The 25,124-nt window shown below is 41.4% G+C and overlaps 1 protein-coding gene across 2 annotated transcripts; it reads left to right on the top strand.

The window, feature by feature from the left end:
- The first annotated feature begins 77 nt into the window (after positions 1-77).
- Slc25a32 (solute carrier family 25 member 32) lies at positions 78-21,235 on the top strand. Of its 2 annotated transcripts, none has more exons than XM_063263561.1 (7): positions 78-475; positions 6,539-6,689; positions 9,970-10,055; positions 11,715-11,875; positions 14,686-14,799; positions 15,071-15,216; positions 20,996-21,235. In XM_063263561.1, exons 1-7 carry the CDS (start codon positions 322-324, stop codon positions 21,075-21,077), a joined length of 894 nt encoding a protein of 297 aa, XP_063119631.1. In that variant the 5' UTR covers positions 78-321; the 3' UTR covers positions 21,078-21,235. The 2 variants fall into 2 exon arrangements, with proteins under 2 accessions (XP_063119631.1, NP_001166805.1); NM_001173334.2 differs by lacking the exon at positions 20,996-21,235 and adding an exon at positions 16,590-17,913 and having other exon boundaries at positions 145-475.
- Positions 21,236-25,124: the final 3,889 nt, after the last annotated feature.

Here is a 25,124-nt window from a genome sequence, read left to right as displayed (position 1 = left end):
ACCTGGAAGGGGCGGTCCTTTATCTATCGCTCGCGTCGCGTCCTGGGGTCGAGCGCGCGCAGCTGTGGGCGGGGCTAGCCCGACTGGGCGGGGCTAAACTGGCTAAACTCTGCTTGTTCTGCTTCACGCCGCTTTGCTGGTTCACGCGGCTTTGCTGGAACTGTGCCTTCTCCGCTGCAGGTCCCGGGCTCCAGTTCCGGAAGTGGGCTCGCGTCGTGCGGTTCCGGGCCCCGGATCGTGACTGTAGCCACGGTGGCGGCCACTACATCACGCTCCACGCCGGCGGCGCTGGACGCCGTAGTGTCGACGAGCCCGGAGTCCATGACAAGCCAGGGCCAGTCGGCGGCCGGGTCGGCGGCATGGAGTGCAGTGTTCCGCCACGTCCGATACGAGAACCTGGTGGCTGGCGTGAGTGGCGGGGTCTTGTCCAATCTGGCGCTGCACCCGCTCGACCTCGTAAAGATCCGCTTCGCTGGTAAGAGCCTGCCCACTCCCGGGGCTGCTTCCCTTGGTGTCAGCCCCAGCGAAGCATTAAACACCCAAAAGAAACATTGGTCTCTCCAGACTCAGTACTACAAGGGGGAGGGTCCCGAAGAAGATGTTGTGTGCCCTGTGTTACCTGGAACTAGGATTTAGGAAGGGAGTCCCAGCTTTCCCAGTATCCTCTAACCCTAAAGGATAGAGAAAGTGGGTGAAGTTTGAGAGAAAGGAGGTTGTCACATTTGACCCTCACGTTCACGAGTCATTCACTTTTAGGAGTAAGTTGAAGTCTTAGGGCAGCCACGTGTTTGACTGTATAAAGTCAAATGAAAGTGCAAACGTTTGAGCTGGAGCAGTGTCCCCAGTCGGAGGATAAGGTCTTAGTTTGAGATTTAAATATTCTCAAAGGTTTTTTTAGTTTGAAGTATTTATAATATGCATTGTCTGGTGAAGGAAGGAGGAGCTTCTACACTCTGAATAACTAAGTGTTAATTAAGTGGAAATTAGCACGGCATTTTAGGAATTAATACCAAGTTTAGTTTCAAAGGTGATCCTTGGTAAGTAATTAGAAATCATTTCTGTTATTTCATTTATTACAAGCTAAATTCTTCCTTGAAAATCAAATCTTTAGAAACAGCTTTAGTAGAGTATTCTAATTTCATTCAATTTACTTGATGTGTGTGTCTTACTGTTTGAACAATGGTGTTTGCTAAGAAGTACCAACAGTTTCTTACTGTTAGAAAACTTAAAAATGTAATTAGTCTTTATAAAAGGATTCTATACAACATGAAATCAAGAGTTATGTAGAATAAATCCAAAAACAAAACAAGAGTAAAAATAGACAGTATAAAAAGACTAAAGAAAACTAGGGCTAGAGAGATGGTTTGGCACTCCCATGGCACCCACATTGGGTTCTCAGCACTCACTTTGAGCAGGTAGCTCACAGCTGTCTAACTCCAGCTTCAGGGAAACCCAACACTCTGGCCTCTGCTAGCACATGCAATACGTACCCAGGGACACATACAACATGTAAAGTAACAAAGGGACACATACAGCATGTAAAGTAATAAAGGGACACATACAACATGTAAAGTAATAAAGGGACACATACAACATGTAAAGTAATAAAGCACATATTTACAAAATAAACATAGGTGGCTTGTATGTGTCTGCAAAGGTCCCGTATTAAAAGTTCTCAACAGGATTAATATTGTGGCAGCCAGACTAAGACAAGATATTCTGTGGTGGAAACTGTGATACCTGTGAAGAGTGTCCTAGAAAAGATACTGCAGAGACATAATTCCGTGGAGTTTAATGTGCATCTACAAATAATTGCTGTAATAGTTATAAACATTGACAGCTAATTTTGATTGAGCGTGTACTAGGAATTTATTATTCCCTTTACACAGATGACAGTGGTGGGGTTGAGTGAGTTGTCCAAGATAGTAAGTAGCAATCTGAGTTTTGAGTTTAGCGGTTTCACTCTGAAACTGCCCTGCACTACCCACTCCCCACAGCACCTGTGAATCCCTGCTGACAGTGTCCTGACGTGAATAGCCTTGAACTTCTTGAGATGTTGGTCTGTGTCTTGGTGTCCCTCTTACACAGTCTCCTCTAGGAACAGAAGGTGGGGGACTGAGACTTTTATTAAGGAATAGGGTTGGCCAGATTGGTTTTTGGACAGTGCTATGGAGCTGACTAGGCTTGAGGGAAGGGAATTCTTGGTACCTGAGAAGAGTATTGGAAACTTGTAGGGTAGATAAGGCAGTTAGTAACAGGATACGGGATTAAGATAAGATAGTAATCCCTAATTGAAGTCCTTCCCACATCAGAGCAAGCCTGTGTTTGACTGAATGCTGATAGGAAGGAGAACTAAGGAAGATAAACAATGAAAAGTTGAGTCGGCTTTTTAGTTAGGTCTGTGATAAAACACCGTGAGGAAAGCACCTTGGGGAGGAAGGCCATCTGGAAGAAGGCATTTTCTCAGTTGAGGTTCCACTTCCGGAATAACTCTGGCTGTGCCAAGCTGACACAAAACTAACCAATACAGTCGTCAATAGGCGTCGGTACTGAATAATGCCTACATTTTTCTGCTTTCATATAATTAAGCCGTCTAGCGGTGGTGAGGAAGGTTAACCCTGAATGCATGTGCTATAAAACCAAACAATTCATTGACTCCCAAGTAAACTGGAGCTCCACTGTTGACTGTTAGGTGAGAAGGGTGAAGGAACTCGTTAGGCTTCATGTGGGAAGGGAGGTGCCCATTGTGAGTTGGTCCTAAGAAAAATGACAGGGATGCAGAATTTGCCCTGGCAAAGCTGTGGTACTCTGCAATGAAACACAAAGTGGCCCAGACAGATGCCTTTGGAAGAGGTTGGGTATGGGCAGTGAATCAGTGAATGAGCTCAGTGGCTGAATGATACCTTAGGTTAGGGCACCTGTAGGTCTTAAGCTCAAAACCTAGTATCACAAAAAAAAAAAAAAAAAAAAAAGAGAGACAAACTCCACATAAAGCACAAGGGAAGGGAGTTTGTTAACTAAGAAACAAGCTCTTCAGGTGTGATCAAGAAAAGGAAGGTAGGTAGGGGCTGGGGATTTAGCTCAGTGGTAGAGCGCTTGCCTAGGAAGCACAAGGCCCTGGGTTCGGTCCCCAGCTCCAAAAAAAAGACCAAAAAAAAAAAAAAAGGAAGGTAGAGTGGCAGGCATGTGAGGCACTTTGTCCTGGGATGGTGGGACTACACAGTTTTTAAAGCCAGTGTATTGTTGTCATTCTCAAAAAGAATTTAAAAATTAATGTCTCCTGTCTTGGCTACACCAACTTTTGGCTACACCAACTTTTTCTTAAGTCACAGTCTCTGGTGTGAGATCACTGCTTTCATGAACTGCCTCAGGTCATTTAGACTAAAAGCTCACTGCGTATAACTTCAGGTCTTCATCTTTTGTTTTCTCTGGCTTCAATTCACGATATCTGAGCACACCACAATTTCCTTTTGGGGGGGGGGGGAGCAAACACGTATGTATGTAGATAATGAAATGTTTTGCCTTGGTAGTAGGGCAGTTACCATATTTCTCTTTTGTTGAGCCCAGACCTAGCCAAGGCTGGTCGTTGGCATTTTTTATATTAGAAAAAGAAAGGAGCCATTTCCTTTCTCAAAAAAAGTATGTGATTATTTTTCCCACCACTACACACAGTATGGCTTAAACAACAAAAGGATTATTTTTCTCTTGGGGATTTGTGAACTGGAACGATCCCCAGGATCAAGATACTAGTCAGGTTGTTTCTAGTAAGAACCCTCTCCTTGGCTTGCAGATAGTCCTTTAATCTCAATTCCTTCCTTAAAGGCTGTCTTCTGTGTAGTCTTGTTCAGAACCACAGCTTTACCTGAACTCTGGAGATAATTCAGTTCACTCCTGAGCGGCTCCCATCCCACCCTTCCTTCCAAACTAATATTCCTTCCTCCACCAGCCCAGCATTTGTGCCCCCCAAATCTCAAAAGATGTATCTAGCTATAACCCTTTTCACCTTCTGAAGACCAGTGCCTAATCATTCTTATCATTATTCCCACAGTCATTACTAAGATTAACTCCTTAAAACAGTAAAGCAAGCATGCGTTTATGGCCATGGAAGTCAGGGGTATTTGTCCTTTGTTTCACAATTGAATTGTGAGCTTATTATTGAGAGAAAACTGGAAAGATGCCCAGAACAAGAAAATCTGTACAGAGTGAGAAGCACAAAACCCAAGGGGCACATCAGAAGCGTGTATGCTGCAAAATTCCTCTCCTAGACAAATGGCCCTGCTATCTGAAGGTTTGTGTTTTGTGTAAACCTTACAAAATTTAGGATAATATACCCACTTTACAAAGGAGAACGCTGAAGCTCAGAGAGGGTAAGATCATGAAATTAATAAAGGAAATTTGATATGCAACCCAGACCTCTCCTGAAGCTCAGTGCACTTTAATCTCATTCCGTAGTGTAATGTTGACAGGTTGATGATGAAAGAAACGGACTGTTCCACCTTTGCATGGCACTGCTAAACAGCAGTGACCTTTGCCAGGCTCTATTCAATGCAGTAGGCAGTGGGGGACGAAGAACTGGACACAGCAGTGACCTTTGCCAGGCTCTATTCAATGCAGTAGGAAGTGGGGGACGAAGAACTGGACATGCTTACATGTAAGACTATAGTTTGTATGAACTCTTTTGGAAGGTACTTTTCACTGTGTTTTTAAATCATTATTTATACTCTTTAACCCATATCACTCCCTTTCTAATGGCTAATGTTAAAGAATTAATAAGAATCTATACAAATCACTTTATAGCTATTAAAGAACTTTTAACTAGTAAAAAGATGAGCAGACCAGACAGAGGGAACAAGACTTACAAAAGAAGGTAGTGGGAGAGAAGGCTGAAATAGAAACAGTACAAAAGCCAAGTGGTGGTGGCACTCTCTTTAATGTAGTACTCACTGGTGTAGGCCAGCCTGGTGTACAAAGTAAGTTCCAGGAGAGCCAGGGGTACACAGAGAAACCTTTCTCCAAACCTCAAAAAAAAGAAAGAAAAGAAAAGAAAAAGTATAATGATGCAATATAAAAGGGCTGTAATGAGACCCTGTTTACATATTAAACCTAAAATATGGATTTAAAAGATGAGAAGCAGTTCAGTGTGAGAAGGGAGAGTGAGTGGAGAAGTGACTTAATGGCTGTGAGCCTCATGGTCTGAGCATCTTACTTGTGGAAGTTTACTAGCAAGGAGAAATGCTTGCAAAGTCTAGAGTAGAGAAGAAAGGAGCCTGCAGAAGTAATAAAATAAATGTATTGTGGAGCTTTATAATGCGGAATGTGGTTTTATATTCTGGTGTCATGTGCATGATGTGGAATGTTCTCTGTTACTCAGATACTTAATATTCTACGTCCAGGATTAAGTGACCTCTGAAAACAGCAAAGCAATTGTTAAGACTGCATTGTTCCACATTGTTTTCCTACAGCCTGTTCACAGACCTGTTAAGTAGCCTTTATTTCCCTAAATTATCTTATTTCAAATGTATTTTTCATTTCCTACAGAAGCAAAATAAAAAGAAATGCCAAATATAGCCAGGCATAGTGGCACTCTGTACTTCACAATACTACTGCTGCTTAATAACAGACAACAACGCTTCCTGAGGTGCAGGCAGGGCCAGGAGAGCTTTATGTGGTAAAATAAAGAGATATAAAGGACTTTTTTTAAAAAAAGATTGTTTACTAAAAAGGGAAGGACGAGTATGGCGACTGGTCCTTGGTGGTGTGAGCCCTGCTGTAAACAGTGGTGCCGTATTGTTGCGCTATTAGGGACCAAGAATGAGAAGAGTGTGGGGAAGGATGGAGGAAACTAGCTCAGCTTTAGAAAACAGTGTTCACATGCAGCACTTGGGGACTGTACATTCTGACTGAGGTGTGTATTGTTGGTAAAGGAAATGTCCAGGGGTAGGCTGCCTTCCTCAGCTCCCTTCTCTGCTGCCCCTCAGACCATGCTGATATTCTTGATAGAGTTGAAGCAGCTGACTAGGGTTTGTTTGTTTGTTTGTTTTTCTATTTATTGTATTGTATATGTCTGGGTGTTTTGCCTGACTGAATGCGGATGTACCAGTTGCATAGCTGGTACCTGCAGAATTCACAAGAGGGTGTTAGACCCTGGAACTGGAATTACCACCATGTAGGTGCTGGGAGTCACACCCAGGTCCTCTACAAGAGCTGTCATTCCAAACCACTGAACTGTTCCCCTACATCCTGAATAATAGTTTCAAACATTTGAGTTCATAATCTTGAGTATCTGTAACAAACATACAAGTGTTTTGGGTTATTTAAAGGCTACTTCCTAAAATATTAGGGGTTTTAGTATGCTCTGGCTGAATACTATGGTAAGTTGACAGATGTACTAATTAAAAAATACAAATATCCTAAAAACAATTTCCTTTACCTGACATTTTCTTGGTGAATGTTTTTCCTTTATGGATCTCATTGTGTGCTGTGTCTATGTGTGGTTCGTGGCCAGCAGCCCTTCTCACCTGTATGCTCTTCAATGCAGTGAGTGATGGACTGGAAGTAAGACCAAAATATAAAGGAATTTTACATTGCTTGGCTACCATTTGGAAAGTCGATGGACTACGTGGACTTTATCAAGGAGTAACCCCGAATGTGTGGGGTGCCGGTTTATCCTGGGGACTCTACTTTTTCTTGTGAGTAGATCTGGGGGAGTTTACAGTATTGAAGAGGATCCTTGTTTTAATGATTTCTGCTTACCACTTTTTTATAACATGCATAACTGATGAGTCATTTAATCAATTGTTTTTTCGATCGGAAGGATTTGGAAGCAGAAAAACTTGTTAATTCCTGTGTGCCACCTGTTACCAGAGATAGTGCTAACTCTTTGTAACTCATGGTGACACTATACCACTTCAGGAATTCCAAGGGACCATTTTAGTATTCTTGAGCACTTTTTTTAACAGCCAGAATAGATTAGAAAAAGGTGACTAAACCAGTTGTTTGTTAGTGGTTTTGTAAGTGTTTTTTAAGATAAATCTCACAATTTCAGTCTGTAAATTCAATCCTATAAAATGAACTACTGTTGTCATGTATAAGAAATTAGTTCCAGAATATCCCCAAAGTAGAAAATGTCTGTGGAATTGAAGTATCATAACATAGTTATATATTTATCCTCAGCTAGAATAACAGAAATCCCAGATTGTTTGAGATGGCTTAGAGAAGTGCATTTGATGCATAATAAAGTTTAAATCAGAAGGGGATAGAGCTAGGAGCACCTGTAAGCACATATATCAGAGATCTCTGTTGGGAAGAGAAAGCAATGACCTGTTCCTAGAAGAGCTTGAGGTACACTCCTCAGCTTTTTTTTTCCCACCCCAACATCTTCATAGCTTAATGACCTGTTAGACACCATTGCGATTTGGAATAACTCCTACTGCATCCCTTAAAGGAGCTGCTGAAGCTCTGAGCAGGTCCACTCCCCTTACTGAATATGAAAGAACGTAGTCCAGAGCACCATGACCCCGCAGTTGTGGAGCACATGCTGCCGCTGTCGAGCGTGCTGCTGGCAGGACCCTGTGTCTCAGTCACTGTTCTACTGCTGTGAAGAGACCACATCAACACTTACAGAGGAAAGCATTTACTCTATACAGAACTCAAAGTGTGTGTGTGTGTGTGTGTGTGTGTGTGTGTGTGTGAGAGAGAGAGAGAGAGAGAGAGAGAGAGAGAGAGAAAGAGAGAGAGAGAATATATATCCTCAAGAGGACATGCTGTGTGTAATAAGAATTTCTTACAATAGAACAGTTTGCTTCATGTTAAAATATTATGGGTAACGTTTGAAAAGTTTCCCTAATCAAAGTCTTTCAAGAGGAAAGTGGGAACTGGGCCTGATGCTACACCTCAGATCTCAGCACTCGGTAGATGGGTGCAGAGAGATCTGGATTTCAGTGTCACCTGTTACTCATAGTGAGTATGGGGCCAGTCTGGGTCATAGAAGACCTGCCTCTTAAAAACACAACAGGGACTGGAGAGCCGACTCAGCTGCCGCTCTAGAGAATCAGGCTGGCTTTCCCACCCTGCATTAAACTGCTTACAGCAGCTGTAACCCCAGCTCCAGCTTCTGGAGGTACACAGATAAGTAAATACACATAGTAGAAATTGTATTTACAAAACAACAAAAACAGACCTGCTTTATGTTTCCTGCTCAGAAACATCTCGTGACTGTGCTTTTGCCAAATGAGACCCAAATCTCAGGCTGCCTGCCCTGTAGCTGCTTTTCCCTCACTGTGTTGTCTACTCTTCCTGTCACTCCCCATGTGTATCTCTTCCCTGTTGAAACTGAACCTGTCTCAATACCCAGGTCAGTGCCACTTCTACATAGGCACTTCTGGGGTCTCCCTCTCTTGGGCAGTTTCTGAATGCCTTAGGACACTGTGGCCTACTAGTTACTGTTAGAATGCCAGGGTCCTTGTCAATCTTATCAAAGGGGTCTGGTGCATGTTCGCCTCTTACCCATCAGAAATCAGCACAGCATCTCCTCCTTCTAGTTTCTTTGTGCTGCTGTCAATTGCTGAAGTGTCGGGAGCCATCTAGGAGAGGCTAAGGCTAGCAGGTGACTTCCTGGAGGTGGCCCATCTTTTTGCATGGCCTTCAATGGCTAAGCTCTGAGAGGCAAGGTCCCAAGAGACTTCATCTCAGGGTTGCTTCTTACAGATGATAGGCTTTTTCCTGTCACTGTTACATAGTCCAGTGATTCCTGGGCATTAGCCCACCCTATTGGGCAGATTTTCTATAGATCTACAAAGATGTACCATTATATAGTAATGCTGTATTGACAGATTGATGATTTCATAATTCCTGATAATGATTTTACAGAATTCCTGATTTGATTCACATAATTTTAGAAAATTTTAAGAGACTTTTTTTGTTGTTTTACCAGAAAGATATAATAAAGTTAGAATCAAGAATAAAATGTACCACTCCTCACAGAAAATAGTAAGTAAAGGCTGCATAGTTAGGGATACAGTGAGCTTTCACAATTACACTAAAAAGAGAAGTAGGCTTGGGACAAATCTGTGATCAAGGAAAAACATTTATTCTAGGTCAGGTCTAAGGATGAACGCACAGGTGTGCACTGTGATAAAGTGAGGCCATGTGAAACTGCTGCTTTGAACTTATAATGAACTTGTAGAATGAAAGACTGTCTTGAAGTTAATTATCAACATCCTTGTGTAACTAACTCCTCCTTTGTGTAACATTTATCTATGAGATAGTTTTCTAAAGAACTTTTGTCTAAAAAGGTATAAGAAGGCCAGAGAGAGGGAGTAAAGTGTGGCATCTGGGGCTCTGCCCACCCACCAAGTAAGAGAGAGAGAGTGTGTGTGTGTTTGTGTGTGTGTGTGTGTGTGTGTGTGTGTGTGTATGAATGAGAGAGACAGAGAGAGAGGAAGAGAGAGAAAGAGAGAGTGTGCATATTACTTGTATAAAAGATTTAATTTTTTTCTTTTCTCTCTGTCCATGAAATGTTAATGAGTTCTAAGCCTCTCACCTGGCCAGAGGGGTCCTTGAGCTGGAGAGAAAGGAAACCAGTGCTGATTAGCACAAAATAGTAAGAAAAGGTTACAGAAAAACCCAGTGCTCATTAAAGCACAAATAGTAAGATTACAAGGCCAGGGATCATCATCATCAGTCTGTGACCTTTGTCCAAGGCAGTGTCCCACCCATACAGGTCCCCTAAAGCTGGAGCATGCCCCTGGCCCCAGAGGAGTGATTAGAACATTTCGCATATATGTTGCTAGGCATACTGTTGTGTGGGGAGGGTGGTATAATCCCACGGTGAGCCATTCCTGGCATATCCATTCTTAAGCCCTAATTTGTGTTTGCATTGACTTTTGCTTTGCAGATTATGCTTTTAAATGTACTGTTGCTTTATGACTCATGTTCAGATTAAACTTGGTCTGTGTTTAATACTTGTAGTTACAATGCCATCAAATCATATAAGACAGAGGGAAGAGCTGAACAGTTAGAGGCATTAGAGTACCTCATCTCAGCTGCTGAAGCCGGTAAGGCAATAGTATATATCATCTTCCTTGGGCGGCAATGGGGATGCTTGAGTGTGTGAGCACAGGCCTCCCTCTGACCCAGATTAGGCTTGTGACCTTTTGCCTCCACGGTTGATTTGTCTTTTCTTAAAAAACTTCTCCTAATTCCCTGGTAAACATTAGAGGTTTAAATGTGCTCATCTAATCATATGAAGTTAGGAATGTCTAGTCTAAGCTGATTGGGTGGGGCTGGGGAGGTGTCCGAGCACTTAAAAACACCGGCTGCTCTTCAGAGGACCCAGGTTAGATCCTAGCACCGTGTGGTTGCTTGGCCATCTGTAACGGCAGTTCCAAGGGATCTGACACCCTCTTCCGGCCTCTGAGAGCACTCTATGTACACATGCTGCACATGCATATATATACAGGAAAAACACTCACATACATAAAGTAATTTTTGAAAAATTATTCTTAAGAGATAATTTAGTTATGGTTTTTTTAAGTCATGTAACTTAGTAACTTTATTCTCTTACTCCTGTATGTGTGCCATCAAGGAAAAACAGTGAGACTGAATTTTCATAAAACCTATTTCAATCCATTGTATACCTTGTTCATGAACATGTTTGTTCATGTTACCACTTCTTTTAAAGCTTTTAAGAACTGTCTTAATTTTCAGATACTTAGCCATATGCAGAGACCCAAGTCATGATAGAATTTGATATTTATTTACTAAAATATTTCTCAGGAAGCTCAACAAATGAAAAATTTAACCAGATGTATTTTTCGGTAGGGGAGGAGGTTAGTCAGTGTTGGTTGGTTGGTTTGCTTTATAAGGTAGAATCATATATAAGATGCCCAGGCTGGCCTTGCAGTGATCTTCCTGATGCCCCCTTCCCAGCTGCTGGGGTGTTCCTCGTGTGTCACCAGATGAGATTGTTAGCAGAATGATCACTTCTGCAAAGATTGTTAGACTTTTGAAGGGATCTGAGGAGGACCATGACAGATCTTGGGTGGACACAGATGTACACATGCAGCTTGAGGAACCACACTCCTGCTTCTTTCTCCTCCCCTCTGTTTAACGAGTGACTCCTAAGACCTAGCCTCTGTCCAGGCTGCATGGTTAGGAGTGTAGAGAGCTTTGCTCTGTCCTTATAAAGAAGCTATTTCACATTTTATCTCTTAATTTACCTCTTAATATCCACAGGAGGAACTTTTTTGACCATCAAAAATGAAATTTTCCTTGTGACTCTTGAGTAGTACCTAAGCGCTCACATCTCCCTAGCCCAGATACAGCCTCCTGTGCTCAACTGATTGGAGGAATAGCATTGCCCCCATTTCATTAATTAAATTTAATGTCCTACTTATACCCAATGATTGTGTTGTTGTTGTTGTTTTATTTTTATTTTTATGACAGGGATTCACTTTGTAGCTTGGGATGTCATAGAACTCTGTGGCCCAGACTGGCCTTCAACTCAGAGATCCGCCTGCCTCTGCCTCCTAAGTTCTGGGATTAAAGGTGTGCATCACCACATCTGGCCACACCCCAGTTCTTGATCAAGTGGACCTTTTTTATGCTTATGTGCACACTTTTGAAAAAAATGTTCTTTATCTAATGAACTGTTCTTTATTTCAATTTCATGAAACAGTACCTTTTTGCTAATCGGTCTTTAAATATGATTTTAGGAGCCATGACTCTCTGCATTACAAACCCATTATGGGTGACGAAAACTCGCCTTATGTTACAGTATGGTGGTGTTGTTAACCCTTCACAGAGACAGTATAAAGGAATGATTGATGCACTTGTGAAGATATATAAATATGAAGGTGTACGTGGATTATACAAGGTAACAAACTATGAATATATCTTGAATACTGGAAATTGCAATTGATACTAGCTTTTGGTTTTGCTTATGCCTTGTTTGTGAGACAAAGTCTTGCTAGATAGCCCAGGCTAGTCTTCAACTCTCAATCTTCCTATCTCCAGAATACTGAGATGATAAACATGTTTCACCATGCTGGTGTCTTCTTGTCTCGTAAACCATCTCCTTTTTCCCTTCTACACATGACCTGTATTGGTCCTAAAAAGACCACACATATTCAGGAAATAATTGGGTAAAACAGAAGTCTTGTTTATAATACTGAAATTGTACTTTAAGCTGTGCTTCTTAATTATCATGTCTTTGTTGGTGTAAACCTTTGTCAGGTTTCTTTCCAGTGAGCCATGCAGTTAGATCACCCTTTTCTTGTTGTAGCCCCTGGAAGTTGTCTCTGATAACACATGAAGAAAAGATCAGTGAGTCTTAACAGGATCTTATTTTTATTCACTGTAAATACACATGAATTTAAAAATAATAACCGAAAGAAAAATCCAGCACCTTGCCTGGTGTTTGTTTTTTTCAGTGCTGGGAGTTGAATGCAGTGTATTTAAATTTTCTTTAAATACGCTGTTCTTAAGACCTATGTCATGTATATCTACATACGTACATATATAATCTCACCCACACACATACAGAGACAGACAGATAGACCAATGGAATAGAATTGAAGACCCAGAAATGAACCCACACACCTATGGTCACTTGATTTTTGACAAAGGAGCCAAAACCATCCAATGGAAAAAAGATAGCATTTTCAGCAAATGGTGCTGGTTCAACTGGAGGGCAACATGTAGAAGAATGCAGATCGATCCATGCTTATCACCCTGTACAAAGCTTAAGTCCAAGTGGATCAAGGACCTCCACATCAAACCAGACACACTCAAACTAATAGAAGAAAAACTAGGGAAGCATCTGGAACACATGGGCACTGGAAAAAATTTCCTGAACAAAACACCAATGGCTTATGCTCTAAGATCAAGAATCGACAAATGGGATCTCATAAAACTGCAAAGCTTCTGTAAGGCAAAGGACACTGTGGTTAGGACGAAACGACAACCAACAGATTGGGAAAAGATCTTTACCAATCCTATAACAGATAGAGGCCTTATATCCAAAATATACAAAGAACTCAAGAAGTTAGACCGCAGGGAAACAAATAACCCTATTAAAAAATGGGGTTCAGAGCTGAACAAAGAATTCACAGCTGAGGAATGCCGAATGGCTGAGAAACACCTAAAGAAATGTTCAACATCTTTAGTCATAAGGGAAATGCAAATCAAAACAACCCTGAGATTTCACCTCACACCAGTGAGAATGGCTAAGATCAAAAACTCAGGTGACAGCAGATGCTGGCGAGGATGTGGAGAAAGAGGAACACTCCTCCATTGTTGGTGGGATTGCAGACTGGTAAAACCATTCTGGAAATCAGTCTGGAGGTTCCTCAGAAAATTGGACATTGAACTGCCTGAGGATCCAGCCATACCTCTCTTGGGCATATACCCAAAAGATGCCTCAACATATAAAAGAGACACGTGCTCCACTATGTTCATCGCAGCCTTATTTATAATAGCCAGAAACTGGAAAGAACCCAGATGCCCTTCAACAGAGGAATGGATACAGAAAATGTGGTACATCTACACAATGGAATATTACTCAGCTATCAAAAACAACGAGTTTATGAAATTCGTAGGCAAATGGTTGGAACTGGAAAATATCATCCTGAGTGAGCTAACCCAAACACAGAAAGACATACATGGTATGCACTCATTGATAAGTGGCTATTAGCCCAAATGCTTGAATTACCCTAGATCCCTAGAACAAAGGAAACTCAAGACGGATGATCAAAATGTGAATGCTTCACTCCTTCTTTAAATGAAGAAAAAGAATACCCTTGGCAGGGAAGGGAGAGGCAAAGATTAAAACAGAGACTGAAGGAACACCCATTCAGAGCCTGCCCCACAGGTGGCCCATACATATACAGCCACCCAATTAGACAAGATGGATGAAGCAAAGAAGTGCAGACCGACAGGAGCCGGATGTAGATCGCTCCTGAGAGACACAGCCAGAATACAGCAAATACAGAGGCGAATGCCAGCAGCAAACCACTGAACTGAGAATAGGTCCCCCGTTGAAGGAATCAGAGAAAGAACTGGAAGAGCTTGAAGGTGCTCGAGACCCCAAAAGTACAACAATGTCAAGCAACCAGAGCTTCCAGGGACTAAGCCACTACCTAAAGACTATACATGGACTGACCCTGGACTCTGTCCCCATAGGTAGCAATGAATATCCTAGTAAGAGCACCAGTGGAAGGGGAAGCCCTGGGTCCTGCTAAGACTGAACCCCCAGTGAACTAGACTATGCGGGGAGGGTGGCAATGGGGGGAGGTTTGGGAGGGGAACACCCACAAGGAAGGGGAGGGGGGAGGGTGATGTCTGTCCGGAAACCGGGAAAGGGAATAACACTTGAAATGTATATAAGAAATACTCAAGATAATAAAAAAAAAAATAAAAAAAAAAGACCTATGTCATGTATATCTACATACGTACATATATAATCTCACCCACACATATATGTATGTGTTAAATGTATATGCTTATAATATATTTAATATATAATAATGTAAGCATAATGTGTTAATATGACTTATTAAAATATTGTTTAAAATGTGTTTTAGGTGAACAGGTGAATATACATGAAGTAATATGAAAATATTTTAAGTACATCTGTCATAAAAGGCTGTTTAATTTTGCTTCTCTTCATCTTCACCTTTCCTTCAGGGATTTGTCCCTGGACTGTTTGGAACATCACATGGTGCCCTTCAGTTTATGGCATATGAAGTGCTAAAGTTGAAGTACAACAAACACATCAATAAATTACCGGAAGCCCAGCTGGTAAGATAATTATTTTAAAGTGACAGCATTTACTTTTGTGGGCACTAGACAGGTAGAAGTTTTTACAATGTGTTTACTTTGAAAATATTGCTATCATAATAAATAGTCTGTCACTAATTTAACAGCTAAATATCTCATAAGCTAATGGCACAGATGTTAACTAGAACCCCATTTAAATAGACCTCGTGTTAAAGAGAGAACAGTATTTTTTTAGATTATTTTCTATATACCTTTTGCTTTTAAAGAGATCCTGCTTATGTTCTCATTTCAGAGCACAGCAGAATACATCTCTGTTGCAGCACTATCCAAAATATTTGCGGTGGCAGCAACATACCCGTATCAGGTTGTGAGAGCCCGTCTTCAGGACCAGCATGTGTCTTATGGCGGTGTAACCGATGTGATCACAAAGACGTGGAGGTGAGAGCGTGCGCGGGGAACATCAGCGCTGCACCAGAATTACTTGCATGCCCAGACTATCCACTCCATACTAGTTTCTAGGACTGGCCAGCCTGCTGTGACAGATGTTTGGCTGTCCTTGCTTTCCTGTGTACTGTATATGACGTGGTAAAATAGTGTCTCTGAAGCCTGACTGCCTCGTGTGTCAAATAAGACTGCTCAGCTCACAGAGTTGTTGTTGTTAAAAAAATATGAAACACAAATAAGTGCTTTGAAAAGATATCAGCACAGAATTGAAGTCTCAAAATATTTGATTGACATTGGATATAAGTAGCAGAAAGCTAGTTAAATACATTTGAAAAGCCTGTATCTACTACAGGAAGAGATTATGCATGAGAATAATTAAATTATAGGTAGACTTCCTGTGCATTTCCCTTTCATTCTAAAAGTCCTGAAGAGACTGTGCATGAATTTAGTTTACTTTAAGAAATACTGTTTGAAGTAGGAGCAGGGGCTGACTCTGACTACATTGCCTACCTTTGGATCCCTTTCCCCTGTCTGAGCTGCCTTGTTTAGCCTCAATAAGAGATGAGCCTAGTCTTAGTGCAGCTTGCTTGATATGCCAAGGTTGGTTGGTATCATGGGAGGCCTGCCCTTTTCTGAAGAGAAATGGAGGAGGAGCGGATGTGGGGGAAGGGGAGATGTGGGGTAAGAATTAGGAGAGAGGAAGGAGGGAGACTGCAGTGGGAATAGAAAGTTAATTATTTTTTGAAAAAGAGATTCTGGAAATCTGTATATTAACTTACTAGGCCTTATTCCCTATTTTAGGTATTAAGGAAATAAAATTTTATTTTCATATGAGCTATATTTAGTGTTGTGTACCACTTGCATCAATTATGAGATCATGGACATACTGATTGCAAACAAGCATGTTTGTTTGAGATGGTCTTTGGAATACAGCTCTCATTAGCATGGTGCTTAGTGTCTAGTCCAGGCTGACCTCACAGACTTTAGACTTGGAAAATCCCTCCTGCCCCATCTCCCTCCTGAGTACTAGGATTATAGGCCGGAACCACCACACCTATACCTGGCTGCCGTGAGAGACAGTCAAGTTAGATCTGTTACACCTCCAGCTTCGTCATTCACTTAAAAACATTTGAATGCATCACTAAAAATGCAGTACAGCACAGTTTGGTTTTGAGGTGTCATTGTTCCTATAAAAGATCTATAAACAGCTCATAAATTATATTCCTTCAAGGCATTGTACACATGGTTCAAACCCACCTGTGAGTAGAGTGAGGCTGGCCTGCTTCTTCCGTGCTCTATACTAATGAAGTGTTGGTATATTCACACTGGCTGCTTAGAATATAAGTGTATCTCTTCCTCCTTTAAAGGAAAGAAGGCATCGGTGGATTTTACAAAGGAATTGCCCCCAATCTAATTAGAGTGACTCCAGCCTGCTGCATCACCTTTGTGGTTTATGAAAATGTCTCTCACTTTTTATATGACCTTAGAGAAAAGAAAGTGAGCTAAAAGAAGATCCCAGTGTATGTGCTTGAAGCAGCAGCAAACTCCTTTGTGTCTGAAACACAAAGCTCGGAAGAGTCCTGCAGAGCAACATAGCTCATAATCGCATGTCTGTGGTAGAAGTCACAGGACTGCTAAGTCATCTTGACGTTTCTGCTCTTTGCTTCTCCGTATGTGTGGAACATGGCTACCTCTCCCTGGAGTGGGTACCATCTGATAATGTTGAAGCCGATAGCCACTGTGAAAATGTACAAGATCTTCCATTTTGTTGTTCAGGTAGACGCTAACTTGCAATATTTATAAATAATTTGATGAGTGTTCTTTTTTTTTTTTTCCTGAACTCTTTTGCCTGGATTGGCTTTAAAACTGACCATGTGCAATAGCGAGGAACTGGCTTCTTACAAGAATGACTATATTTCACGGGTAAATTAAACCTGGATACTTATAAATAGGTGTTATCCAAGTCTTGCCCATTCTGAATGGGGATATTTTTGTTAGAAAAAGTCTATTATAAATGTGCTTAGTGTTAATCCAGCTGGAACACACCAAATACAGAAATTGGAGAAGTCATGTATTTCTCTGAGAAACATCAGGTACCTTCTGCTGTTCCATTGCTTAATTATTTACAGTGAGGTTCTAGACATAGACCTTACATTTTGGCCCTAAACACTTATGTGTGGTTAGGATGTATGCAATCTGAACTTCCAGCACCCGGTGACCCGTCATTTAGCATGTGCGGCTACAGATCACTCATGAGGAATCCTGGCTCATGTTTCACAGAGATGGAATGTTTGCTGTGAGTTTGTTGAAAAACTGAATAGAAGTAAACATTCCATTTCCCCTTAATTTTTAGATTTATGGTTCCAGATTCCAAATGTGTCTACATTGGTTGCTCAGATTCAGGATGAAATACAGATTACACACATGTGTTTGTGGCCATTACTGGTTTGATTTCTGTGTCACTGTAGATCTCCAGGTGAAAGGCATCCCTGAAGGACGCTGGACTGACACGGACTCCTCTGTGCAGCTGGCAGTGCTGTGGCACTAGCACCTGTTGTTTGTAAAAAAAAAAAAAAATCTTTATGATCAAAGCTGTATTTAAAAGGTTCTTTGAAAATAAGCCTATTTTTTATATTTTGGAAATGGAATTGTTTTTAAAATAAAAAGTAAAAAGATAATTTATATTAACAAGAATGGTGTTTGGTATAATATCCTTTACCTTTATTTTTTTAACTATGTTTATTCAGCAAAAAATGATACATTTTTAAATCATGATATACTGTAACAAAAAGCAAGTTTTTTAGCATTTACAAATTCCTGCCATGTAACTGTGAGATTCAGGGACAATAAATCAATATTCCCAGGGATTCTTGGAAATTTCAAAATTACTATTTTAAACACAGTCATACCTAAATCTATACATTATTTGGGTATCTCAAGTTTTTGTTACAGAATAAAACACACTGAATTTAGTGTAAGTTAGTTACTTACACTAGTGAGTAAATACTTAGCAGTTTACAAAGAACTACATCCTATAGGAATATTTAAGCAATGAGAAACATAGTTTGTAATTCAGATCTCCCAGGTAAATAACTTTAGAATGTTTTATAAATTATGCATTTTATAGTTCTGGATTATACTATAACTTGCATGGGATTTGTCCTGATACTAACATCTGTGTGGAAAGGTAAGCTACACTTGATATTAAAGGTTTAGAAGTAGAACAATCATTTGAGTTCTGTGTGCCTCAAATTAATAAGACAATTCTTGTCCTCTGAGAGATTATAAGCTTGCATACTAAATATGTTACTACAGCTTTCGGTTGACACATGACCATGTAGAGTAGTACGGTGTCCTGTAAGAGCTCTATTACACATTCAGCCGCGAACATGGAGGTATTCCTCCGTGTGTGAATGCTGCTAGGCACTGAAGGCATAGCAGTAAGCAAGCCAATGGGACTCATGTGGTCCTCATCTTGTAAGGATACATACATGCATAAAATAGTTGTGGGTGTCGATGCTGTGAAACAGAAGCAACAGTGAGAGTGGTGCTGCCATGTTGGTAGGAGAGTATGAAAAATATCCAGGCCCCGAAGCAGGAGTTAAGCTGGCCAGAGAGTAGATTGAAGATGGGGCTGTTGCAGAGTGTTGAGATTACAGGTTGGAGAATCAGACTCAATTCAGATTTTAATTTTCTGGTTTTCTGTTTGACCTAAGACAAACATTTCACTCCTGTCTTAAGCACCTTTATTTGTAAAATGGTGTTAGATCAGTCCTAGTGATTCCCAAAGAGGACATTCTTAGAGAAGTGACAGTAAATGCTTTAAGAACTCTGGTGGCACACACCTTTAATCCCAGCACTTGGGAAGTAGAGGCAGGTAAACCTCTAAGTCTGAGGCCAGCCTGGTCTACATAGAGAGGAATAAACAGAACAGCCTTAGCCTAACAGTACAGAGTATGAGGACTGGATTGAACCATAGGTGGTCCAGTCCAGAGATCACCTGTTTTGTAGACCAGGTTGGCCTCAAACACAGAGGTCCCCTACCTCTGCCTCCTGGTGCTAAGATTAAAGATGTATGCTACCCTGCTCGAAGCAAGCAGTCATTGACTTAGGGAAGCAAGTTGTATGTGGGAAAGGGTGTCAAGGTATTACTAACAAGGGCAGTCTTCCAAGGAGTGGAGATGTGAGCTGTTAACTAGTACCCATAGCTCACAAAAGGGGGTCTGCAGATGTCACCAGCAGTGCATGCTGCAAATCAACAATTTAAAGTACATAGCTATACTTCGATGGATTAAATGAATCCAAATAAAGAGTGTAATGCAGTAGCTGGGCTAATTAACATTAACAGAAGCCAGTTCTTACCCAGTATTGTAGACTGGTAAGAAATTTAGACCCAGAGCTCTTTCTGGGTTGTGTGAACAAGGCTACAGTTGGGATCCTTTGATGAGTATCTGGTCAAGAGCTTGTGACTTCGACCTGGTTGATGGAATCAGAGATGGTGACTTATAGCTTGCAAGGAACTGGAGCAAGATTTCAGAAGGGTGGTGCTGGGCTTGAAGAAATATGGCAGGTGATAGCAGACGTGGCCTGTTCTGAGCAGTGAATTAATCAGTATAATTGGAAGAGCAGGCTGAAAGACTGAGACCAGAGCTTGAGAACTCTTGGAGCTTTACTGTAAACATGCTGGGGTTTTAATGGGTAAAAGAGAACACAGTAGGTAGATCAGAGAACTGTGTCTACCTCTTAGGAGAAGCAGGAAAACACATCAGGAGCAACTCAAAAGGAGCGTCATCAACCCTGTGAGTATTTCAGTAGGATGAGGGTCGATGCCACTGGTAACTTTAATCAAATCTGGATTAATGTGAAGATAGGTGGCCAGCAGCTATCATTTCTCCTTTTTGGAGTTTGGCAGATAAAAGTGAAGAACTATAGCTTGAGAAATAACGGAGACTGAGAGAAGGTGGAAGTTGGGGAGGTTGGCAAAAGGAAAGCCAGATCATGATGGGGGCGCACCTTTGAAGATAAAGGGCCAGCCAACATACAAGCAGGCATGTGAACCAGAGAATGGGATCCACTGGTGGCTGCTGTGCCTGGTGAAAGTCTGTTCTACTTGAGTATATGCTTTTGAGGCCCGATTATTTAAGTTTTTTACCCTAGGGATGTGTGTGTGGGTGGGGGGGTTGTTTTACCTTAAGGGATGTATGTGTGTATGTTGTTATTGTTTGTTTTATTTCTGCCTTATCACAAATGAGATGCCAACTGATGAGTGTGTTTGAGTTCAGGAGTAATCAGAGTTAGTTTTCCTTGGGATACAGGCGCCATTTTCAATAGAAAATAAAGTTCTGAAGAGAACAATATGTATTCACTTTGGCAGCAAAATCAAGCACTTATAAAATGATATGGACATTAAACGATTTGCTTAACCTTTGTGCTGCTTTCTAAAAACGTTAGGTAACATATACATACTGTGCAAGGTTCGGGGTTACTTAAAGTCTTGCATTTCTGAAGAAAAACAGACGCTGGATGTACTTGAAATAAATACGTACCTATTATTAGCTTCCATTTACCTTCCTTGAAGAAGTTGTCAGATTTTCTTCTGGAAACTACCCGCTCACTCTGCTTTGTGATCTAGGGGCACCAGCCTCACTTGTGCTGGAACTGGGCCCTCATTGACAGCACCGATCTGGATGTACATCTCTGTTTATAGTCGTAAATGGCTTGAAACCAACAGAGAGAAGCAGTCCAGAGTGGCTGAAATTTTTTCTTTTCTTAGTATCCTGCACAGATTCTCTCCTTGCTTCACTCCTGAAGATTCATGTAACTCAGTCCTCCCGAGAGCCAATTTAGGCTCCTGATTGGAAAACATAAGTGTCCAAAATGGAGTCAGCATCAAGAATGTAACAGATTTATAAAAAGAAATCACATGGGATTCTGGATCAACTCTTACCCTTGGCAGCATGTACCTGCAGAGTTTTTATCTAAGTGAACAATAAATATATTCGAAAAATCTCAATTTGGCCTTTGAATTACTTGCTGTGACTAAAACTCTCTAGGTAATACAGAATCCAAACCTAACATGAAATCCTGTCATTCTTCAACCAGCTGTTATGGTGGGCCCTTGCCTCTCTGAAGATTGTTACAACTTGTATGAAGAGTATCCTCTTAGGGACCTTGGTGTGATGACATAATTTCTCTAGCGTCACTGTAGTAGCTGAGGAAAAGGGTTGGTCCTACCCACAGGATGTTTGTCCTCATTCTTAAGAAGGTGCGCAGTGGCAGGCGTAGGTGAGAGACACAGATATCTTTACAGTCCGAGAGTTCCATCCACATCCTTGAACAGCCTCTGCTTGTTTCCTTTCACCATCCAGCCGTCAGCACTGTCTTTAAGACAGTGGTAGCAGTCTATGTTTGTGACCGCCCTTCACTCCAGATGGTGAGTACTACTGCTTCATGTTACCCTCAGTAAGAGAACTTTCCCTTCATTCATCCTTTGGGACTATGGTGCTACAGCCTGGGATTCAGTCAGCATACCTTTTGTGGGCCAATATGCAGACTTATCTATAAACTAGGTTCATTTTTTTCTTTTCCAATCAGCTGTTCAGTGACCATTCCAAGAGACCAGAGTATGACCTGGAGAGGAGCCAGCAATTCAACAGGAGTTGTTTTAGAACAGTCTTGGCCACCTGCTCATGTATCTTATTTGTAACTCTGGACTTCCCACACTGTTCCCTAACCCTTTTACAATCGCCTTCCTACACACAGCTTAAGAGATGTGTCCACACTGAGGTCATGGTGATAAAATCCAGCCATGTAGGTCACATGATGTTTCTACAAGAGCTCACTACAGGAAGCCAGAGCTGTCTTTAAAAAAGAAAAAAAAAATAGCCATCTTCAGTAAAAAGCATAGTTTTCTTTCAAATCCAACAAGTCCAGTCCCCTACAGCCCCATGCTTCTTACTTCAGATCACATATGAAAGAAGACAGAGAAAAACACACTGGCAAGACCAGAGCCTCTTATCAGAAAAAACATGCATTTCCCAGAAGCTTCCAAGAAAGCATGCATGCTTCTTTGTGGGCGAGAGAACCTGGTGCTTGCTAAAATTGCCATTGAATACTTCTATCTGGCATAAATACTCATAGTTATCGGGTCTGCTGGACCAGAAGTACCAAATGGTAATGTTATTTCTGCTGCTGCCTGAACCTGTTTCAGAGCCTTTGGGGCTGGTTCTCCTTCAAAACCGGCAGCCATAGAGGTAACTATACATGGGTTAAAGTATCACATTCAGACGTTAGAAGCTGCCTCTAAAACTCAAGAGTAGCAAGAATAGCTGTGTTGTTGGTTTTTTTTTTTTTTTAAGAGTTTTGTTTTTGTTTTGGGGTTTGTTTGCTCGCTGAAATAGAGTATTTCTGTGTGTAGCCTTGGCTGTCCTAAAACTCATTTGGTAGATCATACTGGCCTCGAACGCACAGAGATCTGCCTGCCTCTGTCTCTACCTCGTCCTCTTGAATGCTGGAATACCTCTTGAGGCTTGTGTACCATGCCTGGCCTGTGATGCTGACTTTTTTTTTTTTTTTTTTTTTTTGGTTCTTTTTTTCGGAGATGCTGACTTTTTTAATGATTGCAAAAATATCTTTCTAACAACCTCTTTGCCTCTTGAAGAATATATACCAACATACTTCAAATTAATAACCTCTCAAAAAGTTTAGTCAAGTTGTGAGCCCCTGTAATTTTGTAATTTTATATATTGGGATTTGGTTGTTTTTTGTTTTTTTTTTAATTCCTAGGAGCTCTATACAAACAAGGGCGATGAATGAATGGGCTGTGATAGGAGTTCCAAATCAGTTATCCCATAGTGGAAGGGCACGGAATAAGGAAGCCCAGATTCTTAGTGTTGCTCAGTTTCAGATCATGGTTTATTTCAAGATACCAATATGATATCAGTGAATGTGAAGTGGGGGAGGAGAGGTGCCAGCTGCTGTACCACATCTCTGGTTGTTATAAAACGTAATAACCTTGGGGCTGGAGTGATGGCTCACTGTCTGCTTTTCCAAGGGTCCTGAGTTCAATTCCTAGCAACTACATGGTGGCTCACCACCATTTACAGTGGGATCTGATACTCTTTTCTGGCATGCAGGTATACATGCAGATAGAGCACTCATAAACATAAAATAAACAAATCTTTTAAACAAAATAAATCTCATCAACATCTCTGAAGTATTCCATCCCTCCCTTCATTAAATCCTGCCTTTGGCTTGATGGCGTGCTCTGTTTTAGGTTCTTTCTCCTCACTGATTTTCCTCAATCTGAAATTTCCTCTCTTGCATGTGGCTGTTTTCTTTCTTTGCAACGTGACCTCATCTCATAACTTTAATGTTCACATCTTACCTTTTTACTTCTCAAACAGTCTTGCTATACAGTCCAGACTGACCTTGAACTAGGATACTACTGGCTGGTTTTCAGGTCAATTTGACACAAGCTAGAGTCATCTGAGAGGAAGGGCTCTTATTTGAGAAAATGTCTCCATAAAATCAGGCTGTAGGCAAGCCCATAGGGCATTCTCTTAATTAGTGATCAATGGGAGAAGGACCATCCTATTGTGGGTGGGGCCATCCCTGGGCTTGTGGTCCTAGACTCTATAATGAAGAGTGGGTTGAGAGAGCCACGATGAGCAAGCCAGTCAGTAGCATTCCTCCATGGCCTCTGCATCAGCTCCTGCTTCCAGGTTCCTGCCCTCTTTGAGTTCCTGTCTTGACTTCCTTTGGTGGTAAACAGTGATGTAAAAGTGTAAGGTAAATAAGCCCTTTCCTCCTCAACTTGCTTTTTTGGCCCTGGTCTGTTGAAGCATTAGAAACTAGCAACTAGGAGAAGACAGTTAGCAGTCCCCTTGCCCTCCTGCATGCCAGGATCACAGACACGTGCCACCATGCCCACCTTTACTCATCACTTCTTCAGGAAAATCTTCCAGAGATCTGTCTCCATCTCCAAACTTTCCCTGGAGCACCACGTCATCACTTCTAACTTCCTGTGGACCAGCTCTAAGTGGATATTCTATTAACAGTGAGCCCTAGCATGTTTAAAGCTACTATCTTGTCCCCAGATCTGCTCTGATCCCATTCCTACTTCCCTCGGGGTCCCAAGACCAAAGCTTAATTCTGTTATGTTGCTAGGCCTACCAATAAGGTCATAGTCTAGTAGCTGCGTTTAACAATTGTGGGTAATGCACACAACATGAGCTTCCTATTAGACACATATGATTTGATGGTGTTTGTATCAGTGCAAAATGTTATCACTACAGAACAAGTCCCGTGCTGCTGCTCAGCCGTTCTCTTCCAGCAGACGTTAATCCGCTCGTGCAGTCTGCCTCCTTACACTTAGTGTGGTGATTTCAGGCTCGTCCACGTTATAAGCGTGTTTGTCCTTATCGCTGATGATGTACATCATATTCATATGTCTCCATTTGTTCATCTTTGCCTTCGTAGTTGGGTTGTTTCCACGTTTTCACCATTGTAAGCGTTCACATGCAAGTCTTTGTGTGTACACTTTTTCCTTTGAATACGTGCGTAGGAATACAAGGGCTGAGGCGTGTGGCAGCTCTACCTTTAAGATACTCAAGAGCCACAAAACTTTCTGTACACGTGTACACATGGCCTCTAGTGCCCTATTGAAGTTCAACTTCATCCACATCCTTCTGAACACTTACTCCCCATTTTTAAATTCAAGCCTCCCAGTGCGTATAAAGTGGTTTTTCAGTTGAATTTTGATAATGACTGCTGGTACTTACTGGGAGTCTTTTTACACATTTGTGGGCTATTTCAGAGAAATGCCGATTTGCTTCTTTTATCTTTGATTGTCATTTGACTTCAATTCCCATTCAGTGGTCACATAGCTCCTCTTTATTACC

Source organism: Rattus norvegicus, chromosome 7 (genome assembly GCF_036323735.1).
Source record: "Rattus norvegicus strain BN/NHsdMcwi chromosome 7, GRCr8, whole genome shotgun sequence".
Taxonomy (NCBI): Eukaryota; Metazoa; Chordata; class Mammalia; order Rodentia; family Muridae; genus Rattus; species Rattus norvegicus.
The sequence above is the reverse complement of the archived record's forward strand: the minus strand, read 5'-3'. Positions and strand labels throughout refer to the sequence as shown.

Coding starts and splice junctions, on each gene's coding strand:
- Slc25a32 (NM_001173334.2), top strand. CDS start 322: ATGACAAGCCAGGGCCAGTCGGCGGCCGGGTCGGCGGCATGGAGTGCA. Junction 476..6,538: donor CGTAAAGATCCGCTTCGCTG/GTAAGAGCCTGC, acceptor TCTTCAATGCAG/TGAGTGATGGACTGGAAGTA. Junction 10,056..11,714: donor CATCTCAGCTGCTGAAGCCG/GTAAGGCAATAG, acceptor ATATGATTTTAG/GAGCCATGACTCTCTGCATT.